The sequence below is a fragment of the Varanus komodoensis genome, unplaced genomic scaffold (genome assembly GCF_004798865.1).
Source record: "Varanus komodoensis strain SLA01 unplaced genomic scaffold, ASM479886v1 scaffold11, whole genome shotgun sequence".
Lineage (NCBI taxonomy): Eukaryota > Metazoa > Chordata > Lepidosauria > Squamata > Varanidae > Varanus > Varanus komodoensis.
In genome coordinates, this window is record NW_025335317.1 from 2,378,845 (window position 1) to 2,393,516 (window position 14,672).

General features: G+C 47.0%; 1 protein-coding gene across 3 annotated transcripts in view; it reads left to right on the forward strand.

The window, feature by feature from the left end:
* ADK (adenosine kinase) overlaps positions 1–14,672 on the forward strand; it is a 161,902-nt gene that overhangs the window by 109,196 nt on the left and 38,034 nt on the right. For all 3 annotated transcript variants that reach the window (XM_044420250.1, XM_044420252.1, XM_044420251.1), the window contains exon 7: positions 1,280–1,450. In XM_044420250.1, the coding sequence (XP_044276185.1) occupies positions 1,280–1,450 (171 nt within the window). The remainder of the gene's footprint in view (positions 1–1,279; positions 1,451–14,672) is intronic.

A 14,672-nucleotide genomic window follows, 5' to 3' on the forward strand; every position in this document is an offset into this window, starting at 1 on the left:
ACAGAATTGCATTGTTGGATTTTCTGCTTCAGTTGTAAAATGCAAGTCACAGAAATGTTTTCTCTTTGGTTTAATACTAGAAAAATTAAAAAACTTACCCCCCATGTATGCCATTTTCTCAGGAAACATAAACTTACAAAGGAAACATAATTTGGAAAACTGTTACTTATACTGCTTTTATTTAACATATTTTAACTTATTAATTGCATTTTTCTCTGTTTTATTGTATGTTGTTATTGTTATTTTATGTAATTTTGTAATCTGCTTGGAGAATCTTTGGACTAGTATAGTGGAATATAAGTTGATTATTAATAATATAGTGGAATATAAGTTAAGTTTTATTTTATTTATTGAAAAAAGAAAATCAGAATGGTGACCATCAAAAGACAGGCATGGCCTGCTTTTAGCCAAATGTGAGTAGGAGAAAAGAGCACTTTTTCTCAGATGCTCCAGAGAGGACTGCCGGATGAGCCTGGCACGAGCGCAGCCTCTTAAATAGATGGGCCCGAGGCCATGGAGTCTCTCTAGGTTAAAATCAGTGCTTTGAACTGGACACAGAAATGTAAAGGCCCTGCCACAGTGCAGGCTTAATCTATTTACAGTCCCCAAAACTTCTCCAAAGGACAGGTGATGTCTGCCTGTACCACCGATAACTCAGGGCAAACTCATATAGGACACATTGCACTGGTTGAGTAAAAATTGTATCGTTCAGGCCAGCCAAAGGCAGGTTTGCTAATCGCTTAATTTAAATTAAAAAGAAGGATACTGGGCCAGCTACTTAAATAGCATCATGAGAAATGTGGCCCACGGTAGGTTTGGCTTGCAATCATTACAGTTTCAGCAGGGTTATCTTCCCAAATTCTTTCTCTGTCTAATACTTGGTTGTGCTATCGTTGTGTGTTTATTTAAATTTGTAACAATATTGTTTTAATGATGGCTCTAAAAACCTGGGAAATACTACCTGTATTTTCACTTGATTTTCATCTGCTTTCTACCCATTTGTAATATTGGAGTTGACATGCTTTTCCAGTGATAAGATTTGTATTCTAATTTTGTGTAAGAGGTTATGGATTATTCACAGTTTCCTTTTCTATTGGCTTATTTACAAAAAGTGCAATTTATTGAACAAGGGTTTCTGAACTTTAAATAACTTTAATTATCGGTAGAATGCCAAACGTTTGTTACAGCTGGCAGTGTGGGGTTTTAAAGTACTTTCCCCAGCAGCAAAAATGTTTCTTGAGAATGTGAGATAGTAACTCACTGCGCATTTTGTTCGCAGGGTTTCTTTCTGACAGTATCACCAGAATCCATATTAAAAGTGGCCTCTCAGGCATCCGCAAGCAACAAGATCTTCAGTTTGAATCTTTCTGCACCGTTTATTAGCCAATTCTACAAGGAACCGATGATGAAAGTCCTGCCTTATGTGGACATCCTATTCGGAAATGAGATGGTGAGTATTTCTAACCCGCAGCAGCATATCAGGGTATCGGTGACTGCAGCACTCCAGTTCTGAGTGGAAAATTACCTAGAAGTCCAACACAACCCCACTTATTTTCGTAAGAGGCGATTTCCTGAAAAATGAGGAGACGAGTCGGAAGGAACTTGAAGGCGAGAGTCAGGAGGGTCAAATCTGTTTGTGAAGCTTGTAAGTTACTTAAGCCATTATCGTAGAGTGTCCCTCCATGCTAGCTGGGGATGATGGGAACTGTAGTCAGACATATCTGGAAGTCCCCAGGGAAGTTAATCATGGAGGGATGCCTTTTGAAGGGGAGGCTATCATAGAGGCTCAGATGAAACACTTACCGTATGGTAGAAAAAATACTCATGGCCCAACTGACACAAGGGTGCCGAGAAAGCAGCACAGTGGCAGTCATGCAGCCTTCTTTTAGACAGTGGGCATTTCCGAACGAAGGAAACAAAGTTCCTGAACTCTGAAGAGTTTATAAAAGGCTGCAAACCATGAATAAATTGGAGGAGCAGATCACTCAAGCATATGAACAACCGAGAGAGACTGCCTTTAGATCCACCCTTAAAGAAATGGAAAAGCAAGCAGGGATGTAGGACCTCTAGAAATCACATTATGGCATAGCGTTGGTGGAGGCCTTTACCTGCCTCCCGTGTGGAAGAGGTCTGAGCGCACCTGCCTCATTGCTTCAGGTGATGGGAGCCATACCTAGTCAATATGAACTGACAAAGGAGAGGGAACATGGGCACCTCCTAAAGACCTGCAGGCAGGGCCTGTTTGCGTGAGCTTCCTCGCAAGGACTCTGGGCTCAGACTGAGCAGGGCGGAGTCTGGCTCACAGATGGCACCAAATCTTTTCGGATGGTGTGATCCAAAGGGTCCTGTAAAGAGCTCTAGAAAGATTTCTTCAGCTGGGTGAATAGGTGGTCCAAATGGAAGCCAATTTCTCTGCAATGTGATGCCCAACTGGGCAGCTTCATAGATGCCTCAACAGCAACAGGGTGAAGGCCACCAGCCGTGAGGAGTGTAGTTCCGAATACCGGAGGCTAAGAATGCTAGCGCCTTTCCCTTTGTGACCTGCCTGTGGGCCTTCCAGAGGCATCTCTGGAAGCTGCTAGGAAGAGGAAGCTGTCCTAGATCATGAGTGGGGAGCCCGGGCCTGCCATCTGGACACAGCCCATGGAGCCCCACCTCCTCCCCCTGCCTGCCCCAGAGAACCTTCCCCCTCCTGGCACCAGCACGGTCCCGCCTGGGGGTGCTTCGGTGTGCTTGCCGCTGGCCAGGGAAGAGTTAACCGTCCCTTTGCCCCTATGCTGCAATCCAGGCTGAAAGAAGCCTGCAACCTGGGCGGGGAGGGGCGCTTCCTGGGCTAATTGCAGTGTAGTGCGTCCATAGTCTTCGTTTATGTATGTCTGAAGGTGTGTGCCTTGGCTATGAATGAGATGCTTTGTGTGTGATGTGTGTGAATGTGCTGGTAGGTGGATATATTGGAGAGAGAACGAAAGAGACGTCGCTTTGTTGCTTACCTTGAACAAAGGTTTGCTTTCAAAAGTCCAAAAGGGCTTTTTCCATCCTGGGCTGGATGGACTCTTTCTGTCCTCCGTTGGAGCTCTTCATACGTGAGACAAGAGAAAGGATGCAAGGAACTCTGTGCAAGCAGTTTGAGGAAAAGCGTTTTCTGTGCTTTCCTCCCACAAATCGTGCTTGTGCCACTGAAACCTGTTTATGAGTTTCCAAAAGTGTCTGGGTGCTGGAAACAGAATTCTGGATGAGGTGGATCCAGGTAGTTCTAATGCAAATCTTGCACTCTGAATCTTCTGTTCAGACCAGAATCAGAGCTGGGAATGTTCACATTCCATCTAGGAAACATTTTTTTTGGCACCCTCTGCATTCAGATGCATTCTAGATTAAAATACTCCTTGAAATGCCCACCTGTATTAATAATTATCACGAATACTATCACTGGCATTATGTTGGAATGCATTTTATATTATGCTGGACTCAACACACACTCAGTCTCTGTCTGCACATAAATATCAAAGATCAAGTCATCGATGCAGCCATTTCCTCTCCCAAATAATAACTATATTTATCTCATTTTTATACTCATGATCCAGTTATTAAATAATGTGCCTTCCTATTAATTTGGGAAGGGGATTTAGCAAAGTGAATAACTGAAAGATTGGAATAATATGTCAAGGACATTATTCTGATGGATGTTTAATTTGTATATTCCTTTGGTGTGTGTGCCTGTTAAGTTAATTGCATTAGCCCTACCGGAGTCTGCACTGACTGTACTTCCATGATGGTGAAGGACTGTTTATTATTTTAATAGCTGTCTTTTAGCAGTTTTGCTAACATTTACTTGGTATTTTTTTCATCACTCCTTGCCCCTCATTCCCATTAGTTAAGGATTTGTTTGAGTTCTTTATTCAGTAATGGAATTCAGTAAGTATGCAAGCTTGGTATTCTAATTTAACACATATAGGAATACGTTTATATGAAAACTTTGGTCACATACGAATCTCACACTGAGCCAACAGGGCGACCCACCAGGGTGGACTGGTTGTTTAATGGATGACTCACCATGCTCTGACAAACGATTGGGCTGGTTGTTTCACAACACACACGGCCAGGTGCCCTGAGAAGGACACCCATCCTTGCCAAACCTCCTCTTTAGAGGGGTCCCAGAGTCGTGACAACTTGCTATCAACACACCTTTTCCCCAGACAAGAGGGTGGGATACACTTCTGCACTTTCCTGAATAGTTGAAGTTGTGGGACAATGTGCAAAACGTTTAGGTATCTTGAAGACAGTCCAGGCAAGAGAGAAGAATGCCAAGAGCTCTCCATGGAGAGGGTGCAAATTTTACCTTTTTTGCAGACAAAAATGCCTTGTGCTTTGCTTTCATGTGACAATCGCCTTTTGCTGTCAGAGGAAGGCAGAGTGGTGGGGGGACCTACTGGGAACCTTCCAGGGTCTGTGCCCAGACTCGGAGCCAACCTCACCCCAGAGCCACCCAGGTAGGGCGGTTTTGGGCCTCGTAAGTCCAACACGTCTACACTTGTGCAAGGCTGAACAGAATGCCGAGCAGGATGCTTTGGGGGGACAATCGAAAGACAAGTGCGGTGGGGGCAGGAGGACAACCGGTGAGAGTCCTTCCCCTGCTAAGTGGCTACTTTGGAAAGACTGGCCAAGACTGCAAAAGGTGGCGAGTGCCTGTTGCTCGCTCTGCCCGCTGCTCTCGCCCGCAGTGGCATCAGTCCCCTCCGTTCTGATGACGCGAGAACCTGTTGGGGCAACCCTGCACCACCTGTGGATTCCCCCGGGTGGCATGATTCCCCAGGTGGTTTTGGGATGGAGCAGCATGGCGACCTGCCACGGCAAGATACCCCGGTGTAGGGTCCTGTCCGTTGATCCAGTTGCTGCAACATCTCCGGTGCGCTAACGGATGGTGGCATTTGGAGAGCACTTTATTCCTGCATTCTAGGATAAGGCATCCGGTTCTCAGTTCTCAAGAGGCCGAGCATCGTCATCATTGCTGCTAAACAGAGGGGTCCCCAGGCTTTCTGGCTCACTCCTAAATGGTCTTTTCCTGAAAAAGGAACTACTGCACAGAACGCGGGAGGTGCGCAGTGCCAGCAGGTCGTTGCAAAGACTTGCCATGGAAGAAGCTCTAGGCTGGCTCAGTCCTCACGCATCTTTTGGCTAATTGCAGTTTTGCTAAGATGAAAAGCTTTTTAATCATCACTCCTCTTTGCTGCCAGTGTTGATAAAACAACTGTTCCTGGGAACAATCTGAATCAATCATTTCATATATGAAGCAACACATTTCTATACAATCCACATGTTTCCAGTAATCTTTCTAGTTGTCTGTGTTGGTCAATTACTGCACTATAAATTTCCACGTAATAGCTGTTTTAGTGATCCACCTAGTATGTTGTGAGTGAAGGGAAAACCTGCAGGCCCTGTATTTAAGACACTTAATGCCGCTTTCCATCATTCACATCACCAGCTATTTAGTAATTATGCTTTCCTATCTTAAAAGCCAATTTTTCCATAATGAAAAATGCTCTCGCTTCTACAGAGCGAAGCTGGCGAGAAAGCTTTGCTTCATAACGTAAACAAGCTTTCCAGTGGCTGCTCCGTAATCTGAGAAGCAAGTTGTCCTTTGGTTCCATATTTTAGATAAAGAATTATAAAAAAAGGCATTCATTTCTGATAAGTGCCATATAAAAGAGCAGAAAATATTCTGCCGTGCAGAAGCAATCATAATCTTCTGTTACTGTTTATAATGCCTTTGGGGAAACGCCTCCGCAAAACTGATGAAAACTTTATTTATTTGATTTATACCCTGCTTTTTTCTTACGAATAACTCCGAGCGACTTGCATCCTCCTCCTCCTGCTGCTCCCACTCTTCCCCCCACAACAGCTACGCCATGAGGTGGGTCGGGCTGGGAGGCTGTGATGGGCCCACCGTCACCCCGTCGGCTCCATGAGTGCCTGGAAGGGGCTCACCTCTCAGGATGCAGAGCTTGGGCTGGGACGGAGCCCGGTGTCGCCTGGGCACTCCTTCACTTTCCTGCATTGCTCTTCACAGTACCCCAAACAGAACTGTTTAGAACTGCAGGGGTGCAAAAGCTCATTCAGGCGCAGAGCAGTTTTCTGGGGCAAGTGCCCACCCGGCAGCCGCCATGGCTCCGTGCTGCCATGACCCGTGCTTTTTACTGCTGGGGGTGTGACTGTGCTCTGGAGCTGCTCTCGGCTCATGCAGGGCAGGCGTGCTGCAGCTCTGCCACAGGCACTGCTGCAGCTGCGGCTGCACTGCAGTACAGAGGCAGGCTGCTCTGGGCTGTGTTGAAGGTCCCCAGCCTGCAGGGTGGGTTCTGGTGATCCCTGCAAGGCGAGATCTGAGTATTCAGAGACTGAGAACACATGACTTGAGGAGGGTTTTCACATAGAATGCCAGTCCTTTCCCGGTTACACTGGCTAGTCCGGTCCCAATTTAAGGCGCTGGTGATGGCCTATGAAGCCCTGGACGGCTTGGGTCCGGGATGCCTTCTCCCCTGTGTGCCCTCCCGCCCCTTGGGATCTGAGGCACAGGTCCTGCTCCGGGAGCCCCCTTGAAGGAGATCGGGAGGGTGGCTACCCAGAGGAGGGCCTTCTCTGTGGTGGCGCCCCGACTATGGAACACGCTCCCCAGAGCGGTTCACCTGGCACCGACATGACATTCTTTTTGGCATCAGGCAAATCTTTTTTTTTCTCACTATTTTAATGTTTAATTGATTTCAACTGGGGTTTTAGTATATTAATGGTCGGGTGCTGTGGGGTTTGTTTTATTCTACTTATTGCAAGCCGTCCTGAGACATTCTGTGGAGGATGGGATAGAAAAGCTTTTAATGGATGAATGGATGGACGAGTCTGGAGGGTTCCTGGGTGCGGACAGCTGGTGGGCAGCGGAGGCACCGCCTAGCCCACCTGGCAACCATGCCTTGGTCTAGGGTTCTGGGGTGCCTTGGGAGCCCCCTGCCCTCACTGAGTTCAAATGATGCAGCAGCCCGCACCCAGCAGAGGGCAATTGTGGAAATTTGGCGATGCACAACTGATGTGTGTGGCAGCATCTTTTCTTCCACCAGCCGTGCAAACCCGGCCCAAACTTCAGGTAGTTGCTGTGTGCAGCCCAGAAAGAAACCTTGTGACATGTTAATTGGAATAGTGCTAGCTGGGCTGAATTTTTGGGACAGCCGCCTGTAGGATCGGGACGGTCTCTGCCAGATCCCAGTCTTGTGCCATCTGTGCAGCCAACTGCCCTTGATACTTTTGAATGCACTTTATCGGCACCCAAATTTACTGTGTTACGTTGTCGTGAGTATAAATCCCATTCTTGCTGAGACAGACTTTTAGCAGCATTCTACGTTAGATTAGAAACATAACATGGGTTAATTAGTGAATGTGTTTTTCCTAGAAGCAGGAATTCAGAGCGTTTGCCCGAGCCATTTACAACTTGTTTTTCTTGGAAAGAGTGAAGTATTTGAAAATGGTGGGGAAGGGGCCTCTAATTTCCTTTTCTGCTGAGCAGTGCCGAGCCCCTCTTCTCCCATGTTCTCCGAAAATATTTCATTTTTGCCTTTGAGGGTGTATAAATAAAACCCACTGGCAGAATTTACATTATCTTTGTACCTAAGCCAATTTGTCAAACGGTCATAAAGTTAAATCATATAATTGGAAGGGCTATTTAAACATTAATTGGTAATATGATATGGAACTGCTCAGCATTCCCTCTTGTCCAAACATGGCCAGAGTTAATAGAAACTTTTAAGACATTTGTAGTGTATTGGAACTGTTGCTTTATGGCAGCCCCGGAGGACCTCTGCCTAAGAGAGACTCTACTCACAGGAGGAGAAGCCAGGCGGGGGGGCAGGCCCTGTGTCCCCAAGCCTCTTGGAGGGCAATTGCTAGACTTCCTGGATTGCTCTTCACTGCTCCGTAAACAGAATTGCTTCACAGGTATCCCTCTGGTTCTTCTCCGGAAGCAAATGCTGTTCGGGTGCCCTGCTTCATTTCAGTGCTTCGAGAACCACTGCTTCATGGCTGCCTTCGGAGGCGATAAGGAAAGCAGAACCATCTTCCACACTTTGCAGTCGTTTTTGTTGAAGGGAAACCCTCCTCTTTCGTGATGTCATTTCTTTCAAGTGTTTTTAAAGACTTTGTTCTAATAAATTCTGGAGACGTGTGTATTTGCATGAGAGAGAGAGAAAGAGAGATGCTAGTTTTTGTTGTTGGCCAGGGCAGTTGGTTTGAACTCCTATTGGTCGTATAACAATAATTTGGAGTATGGTGGGTCAGAGACAGGAGGAGAGTGAGAAATTGAGAGGAGAAAAGAAGTGAGCTGAACGTCTAAGGGTTTATACTAATTACATTAGTATAAACAATTACAATCTTTTCCAATCTGGCTTGGTTTTGGAACAGAAACTGCCTTTGTTGCTCTGATGGAGGACCCTCTTAAGTGAGAGGCAGGGAAATGCGACCCCTCCTGGGCCTTTTCAGTCCACTATGGTGCCCTTCTGGACCATTTCTCTGTGGCAGAATCGGAGGGACCAGTGCTGAGGAGATTTTGGGTCGCCCTGGGGCCTTAGAAGTGGGTGCCAGAAGACGGATGCTCCGCTTCATAGCTCGTGGATTTTGTAGTTCTGGAAGGTTCCATCTTGCCTCCCTGCCTTTTAATATCAGCATGAAACTTCTGGGAGACATTATCTAGAAGTCTCTGATAAGGGGTTGTCAGGATGCAAACAACACCCAACTCTATAATTTGTTTACAGTCCTAGATAGTGGAAGTTTTTGATCTGGATCTGGTGGTACTTGTGGATTGGATGAGGTTGAAAAAAACAAAAGTGAATTCCAACAAGATGGATATATAGTGCTAGAAAAGGATTAATGTTCCATCTTCATGCCATTGCCCTTCAGCAATTAGGGCTTTTCTCTGTCCATTTGAAAAGGAAAACTGGTATTCTCTGGAAATTGACTAATTCACAGAAGAGACCCAGAGCTTCAGGGTTTTTTAAATCTCAGGACTGAAGACGAAAGATTCCCTTTAACTTGAAATGAAGAAACTGTACCATGAAAGGAGGGGAAGAGCACTTGCTTTGTGGAAGGTTTAAGAAGACTGCAGGTGGCCTGCAGAGGGTCCTGCTTTCACGACTGCATGAGAATCACTGGGACAAGCATGCAGACGCGCAGAGGCTCTGGCCAGCTGCCTCGCGACACAGCAAGGCTGCCAGTGCTTCCCAGCTACCTGAGGTGTGGCTTCCATCTCCATGACCGACCTGACATAATGGCATCATTTCATAAAGGTGACTGAAGTTTAGTTCAACAGCGGTCTTACCAGTCAATTGTTGTCTGGCAAAACTGATTTTTCTCACAACTATAATTCAGTCAAGTCTTTAATGTCAAATATCACTTTTTTCCCCTCCCCCCTATGTCACCGATTTTGGCACTTGAGGCTGCGGCTTATGCAGCCATTGGTCTGTATATTCAGCCCCCGTTCAGGAGTTCTCATGACATGCAAACCCAGCAGCAACGGTTATGCAAGGGCTAAACGACCCAAAGCGTAACCTTAGAACAGACCGTGTGTAACCGGGGCGGGGGGGGATCCTTGAACCTTTGCAAACCCCACCTCACTGGGCCCCCATGACATGTCCATCTGTGCGTGGGGGTTGGAGGCCCACAGACGCTGCAGCTCCAGCTGGGATAAACGCCACGTCACTCCAACCAGGTTGCTCAACCCCGGACCGTCGCCCATGGAGGGCAGCCTCTCTCCCGCCCTTTGGGCAGCGTTCTTTCCCGGCCCTCACCTGGAGGCACCAGGGACCGAAACACGCACCTTGTGCTGCAAAGCTCGCTCTCTGCCCTGCAGAACTGCGCCTGCTCCCTCTGATGCTCCCTCCGTGAGGAATGCCTGCTGCTGAGCAGGGTAACTTTTCTCCCACACAGCGGAGAAATCCTGCCACGAGAAATTGACAGTGCTGTCAGCGAGAGAAACGTGGGATTGTCAGGCTGGACCGCCTGCACTCCTGGTCATGGATGTTTTCTTCATACAACAGGAGATCACTTGGTGGGCAGAGGGAACCAGGGGAAGCCCTGAAAGGCTAGAGGGACGTTGTTCTCTTCTTATCCTCACTGAGTATTCCTGGCCCGCTTAAATTACCGGCCGCGTTACCGGACCTGCCAGAATCTCAGCCAGAGAGGATCCACTCAGAACTCGGAGCCGGTGCAATTGCCTGCGATGGCTGCAACCCTCACACACGTCTGTTGAGATTCTGTGGTTAATGCCAGCCTTTGGCTTAGACCTCTGCTGTGCAACCCTCAGCTGTGAGAACCACTCTGACCAGGCTTCCTGTCTAGTCCAGCGTCTCCCGTGTGTTTTTGGCCTGCAGTTTAGGATCACCCTCCAACAGATCTGCTTTAACAAACAAGACAATGCACAAAGAAAACCTTGCTTTCTTCCTAAGATGCCGCGCTTCAAAAAGTACTGAAATGGAAACTGGGGAAGGATGATTAGAATAAAAATACCGCAGCCCGAAAAGAAATTAGCACTCTGTGAAGAACTGTTACATCTAAACCAAAAGGACTTTAATGAGTGAGAAAAGTTTTAAATCAGGTGGAAGACTGTGAAAAGACTCAAGGCTTGCTACAGGAAGGAGTAATAAAATTGGGACTAAAAGGGCTAGTATTCAGGTGGCCCGTTTCAGAACACAGTGAATCATATTGCCTTTTTTTTTCAAGCCTTTTAGCAGCAGTAATAATAGTATTCAGGTGTAATAATTGATTGCTGTGAATGCACTTTACAGCTTTTCTGCTCTTAAAAAAGCATAGTGAATTGGGTCCATTTCAAACTTGTAGAATTATTTCCTAAATACACATTGCAATTTGGTTCCAAAAGATGACGCATAAACCTCATTTCAAATATACGAGTGAACAAACAAGGTGAGCAGTAGGTTAATCCAAGACCTCACCTACTATTGATGAAGCAAGACTGACCAAAGCAAGAGAAGGAAGATTAAGTTGAGAAGGAGATACCCTTTTAAAAGTTATTTATTGATCTTGACACTTCTGGCTATGCTTACAGCGTTTTGTGGTGCAACGGGCAGCGAAAAGCAAAAGCAGAGAAGCAAGGTGAAAATGGCCGCTGTGCGGCGGGAGCTCAAAGGGAGATCTTGCCCATGCCAGTGTAGATGTCTGATTCATGGAAATGTTAGACTTCAGTTCAACAGGGCAGCCTTTCCAGTTCTAACATAAATTCAGGATGAAGCAAATAGAAGTAGCCCTTCTTTAAGAAATTAGTTTTAAAAACCTAATGTGTACAGAGATTAGCCCGCAGGTGCAGCTGGTGGTTGTGGGCCGCTTGAAGGTGGACCGTGTCCTCGCCCTCCATGGACAGTGGGGAAGGCCTGCAGACTCACGTGGGTGGGAGGGGTGGAATTGCCCACCTGCAGAGGAGCAGGTTTGTGGTAGCGGTTAGAGACTGCCTGCCGCAGTGCTGCCCTTTCGGCAGGATGCGCCCACCATCTTAGGAAGTGTGGGGTCTTCCTGGAGCATGAGTCCAAGATGTGATGGGCTATCAGATAACATCGCTTCTTTCCTCATTGGCTGATGAATGTGGAAACAAATGATAGAGCCTGCGGAAATATGGAATGGAGCTCTTAAAGCTCTGGCTAAGAAAAGGAAAGATTTTGGGCCACAAGCCAGGGCTAACTACTGAGTGGTGCATTACAAAAGAGAACACGGAGGAGGAGATGTGACATTGGAGGATCAGTTCCAGTAACTTGCAGGTCACTGCTGCAGGGAAATGGGGGTGGTGCACCATCCATCGCTTCCAAATGGACACCCGGAGGCACTTGAATTCCCAGTGCATGAGTGTGAGTGTGATTGGATAAGTATCACTGCAACTTGATGGGATGAGACTCAGGATTGGAATATGAGCCCTTGAAAAGTTCTCATATGCAGACCTGGAGCCATTGCAGAGGTTCCATCCGCTTAGAGGATTCTCTGACCAGCTTGGTGGAAAATAAACCTGGTAGGTAGGTAGGTAGGACCCACAGGGCATGTTCACAAGCCACAGTCTAGTTACTTGCCTCCTTTCAGGCTACAGAAAGACCGTTGCACTTAATAAATTCAGGGGAGTCACTTGCAAACACAGCATCTTTTTAAACCAGAACTAAAAGGGAGGGGGGATTGTCCTTGTTGGAAGAACAACTGACATGAGTATGAACATCAGTGTCTATCATTAATTTAAGAGAGATTAAACCCAGCTCATGAAGTGCAGTGAGCACAAAGCCTTCTTTCTAGATTACAAAGACATGAACGTACAGTTAAACAGAGAGGGAGAACAGCACCAGCAGCTACTCATTTGTGAGCACCATTTAAATTCATCTTCCAGGCTTGTTTATTTCTTTTAAAAGCCAGTGCAGGTGCATCCATCTCCGCAGGAGTTCCAAAGGTGCGGGTGGGGGCGGTTATCCCTGAGGAATCGCTGTCCCTAGTACCCACTGGCCTCATGGACCTTGTTCGCAAGCTGGAGAGAAAGGCCTCTGACATAGATCTTGGCATTTGGGCAGGCGGATGGAGCTCGCCGGGTCCCAAACGCAGCACCTTGAATTGTGCCCGGAAGCTAACAGGCAGGGGGTGTCAGTGGTACAGGGTCGGAGTGAATCCAGCCAGCAGATCCCACTGTAATCCCATTTCTTTCATTTCTGTCCTGTTGCCTATGTAAATACTTGTTGTGCTGAAAAGCGGGGGCCGGGGGGGACGACACAATATAATTCCAGCAGCTCTGCCTAGGCACACTCCTGTGCAGTATGAATTTGCATGTACTGTTCGGACCTGCTTTTTTCTTTGTCACACATTTTAATATTCAGTTTTGCTAACAAACAACTTTAGTGCTGGGTGCTGCCTTTTAAAGTGTGAAGAATTATACACCGGTGTTACGATCTGACGTGAGAACAGAGTAGGGTCTTCACGAAAAGATGACAATGTAGAACTCTTCCACTCTTCCAATGTAGAAATCCCATTTCAGAGCACAGCGAGTTAAAATGGCCCTGCTCACCTGTTCTGCAGGATGAATGCTTGAATTATAAGGAAAGTTTATCAATGGTAAAGGAAAAGCTACTGTTAAAATCCAGCCACTGAGGGAAATTCTGTTCTGTTGCTGGTTTTTTGTTTGGTTTTTATTTTTCCCCCTTTTGTTCTAGTCGCATGTCATGCACAAATGAACGTGCCGCATTCTCTTGGGAGCTGTAAAGCTTCTCTGAAGATTGTTTATTTCCTTAATCCCATCTCCTTTGTGATTCCGGATGTCAGATATAAAATGGAAACTGTTTAATATAGAGATCATCCCCCGCCTCCAAATTGCCACCTGCATTGGGAAGCGCCCGGCTGGCTGGCTGGATCATCCTTCCAGTTGCCAAATGTGCCTGCCTCTCCCAGCTTCGATTTTAACCTGCCCTCTTGATTGCCTGTGTGAAGCCCCGTGTACATTGCCCGTGGGGGTGGGAAGGCGCAGATGGCAAGCGCTTTGTTGCATTATCTTGTCTTTTTCCTGAATCAGTGCTGAAAAGCCGCCTTATACTTTGAACTTTTCGACTCCTTGAGCCCAACCTAACATTATTCGCAGCAGCCACTGGCGTATCTAACAGAAGGTGCCATTCCCAAACTGGGGTACCATCAAAGATGGTGGGAAAAAATCGTGATTTCTGTCCCATGAACTTACGGCCCGACAGCGGTAAAAGCAACGGCCAGAAAAAGAAGCGATGGGAAACCTGGCAGGAGCGCACCAAACCTGGTAGCCCCCTTTTCTGTAGCCACCAGGCCAGGCCTTCTGCAGGAGAACGGCGTCTTTGGGAGTGGCAGGGAGAAGAGCTGCCTGGCAGGGGAGCTGATGGTACAGTTCCTGCCGTAACACAGGAAAGCAAGCTGTCGGAACGGGCAAGCTCTCTTCCCCTCTAAGAAGCACCACAGAAGGTGTCACGGGAAGGGAGGTGGGAGAAGACCCATGAACGGAGCGTGATTGGAGTGAGTTGGAGGGGAGAACAAAGGGGGATGTGAGGAGGGCCGAAGAACAACATTGCTTGTCATTCTCCAGCGTTCCGTAATAGAGGGTTGCTACTTCTCAAAGGGGCGCAAGTGCAGTAACTCTTGTCTGTCTGACAGAATTACAGATAGCTGATATCTCAGTATTGAGCTGCTTTCATTTAATAGAAAGTCATGGTTTTTTGCAGACTGGCCTGGGTTTGTATTGACTCGGAGAAGCAGAACCCCTTTCAGCTAAATTCCATTTGAGAGAACCTTTGGAAGCAGCATTCCAGTGGTGGGAAGAGCAGCAGGCACAAGGACGCATGCCAGAAAATGCGGCCTATTTTCACTTGCAGGAACGAAGCCTTAAGAGAGGGTGTTTCAGTTTTTAAAAATTTGGGGGTGGGGGTTGTACAAAAGTCAGGGAAGGAGGACATGGACACCTGGAGAAACCCGGAAGGCCATGCTGAGACTGCAGCAGGGCTGGATTTGCTACCCAGGCCGGAGGGTCTGCACCATGTATTTGCAGAGATTGGGAAAAGCCCAGGATTCCCTCTTTTCCTGTGTAGCACGTCTGGGAGGCCGCACATGGAAATCACAGTTTGTTTGTTTGTTTGTTTGTTTATTATGTATTTATTTAT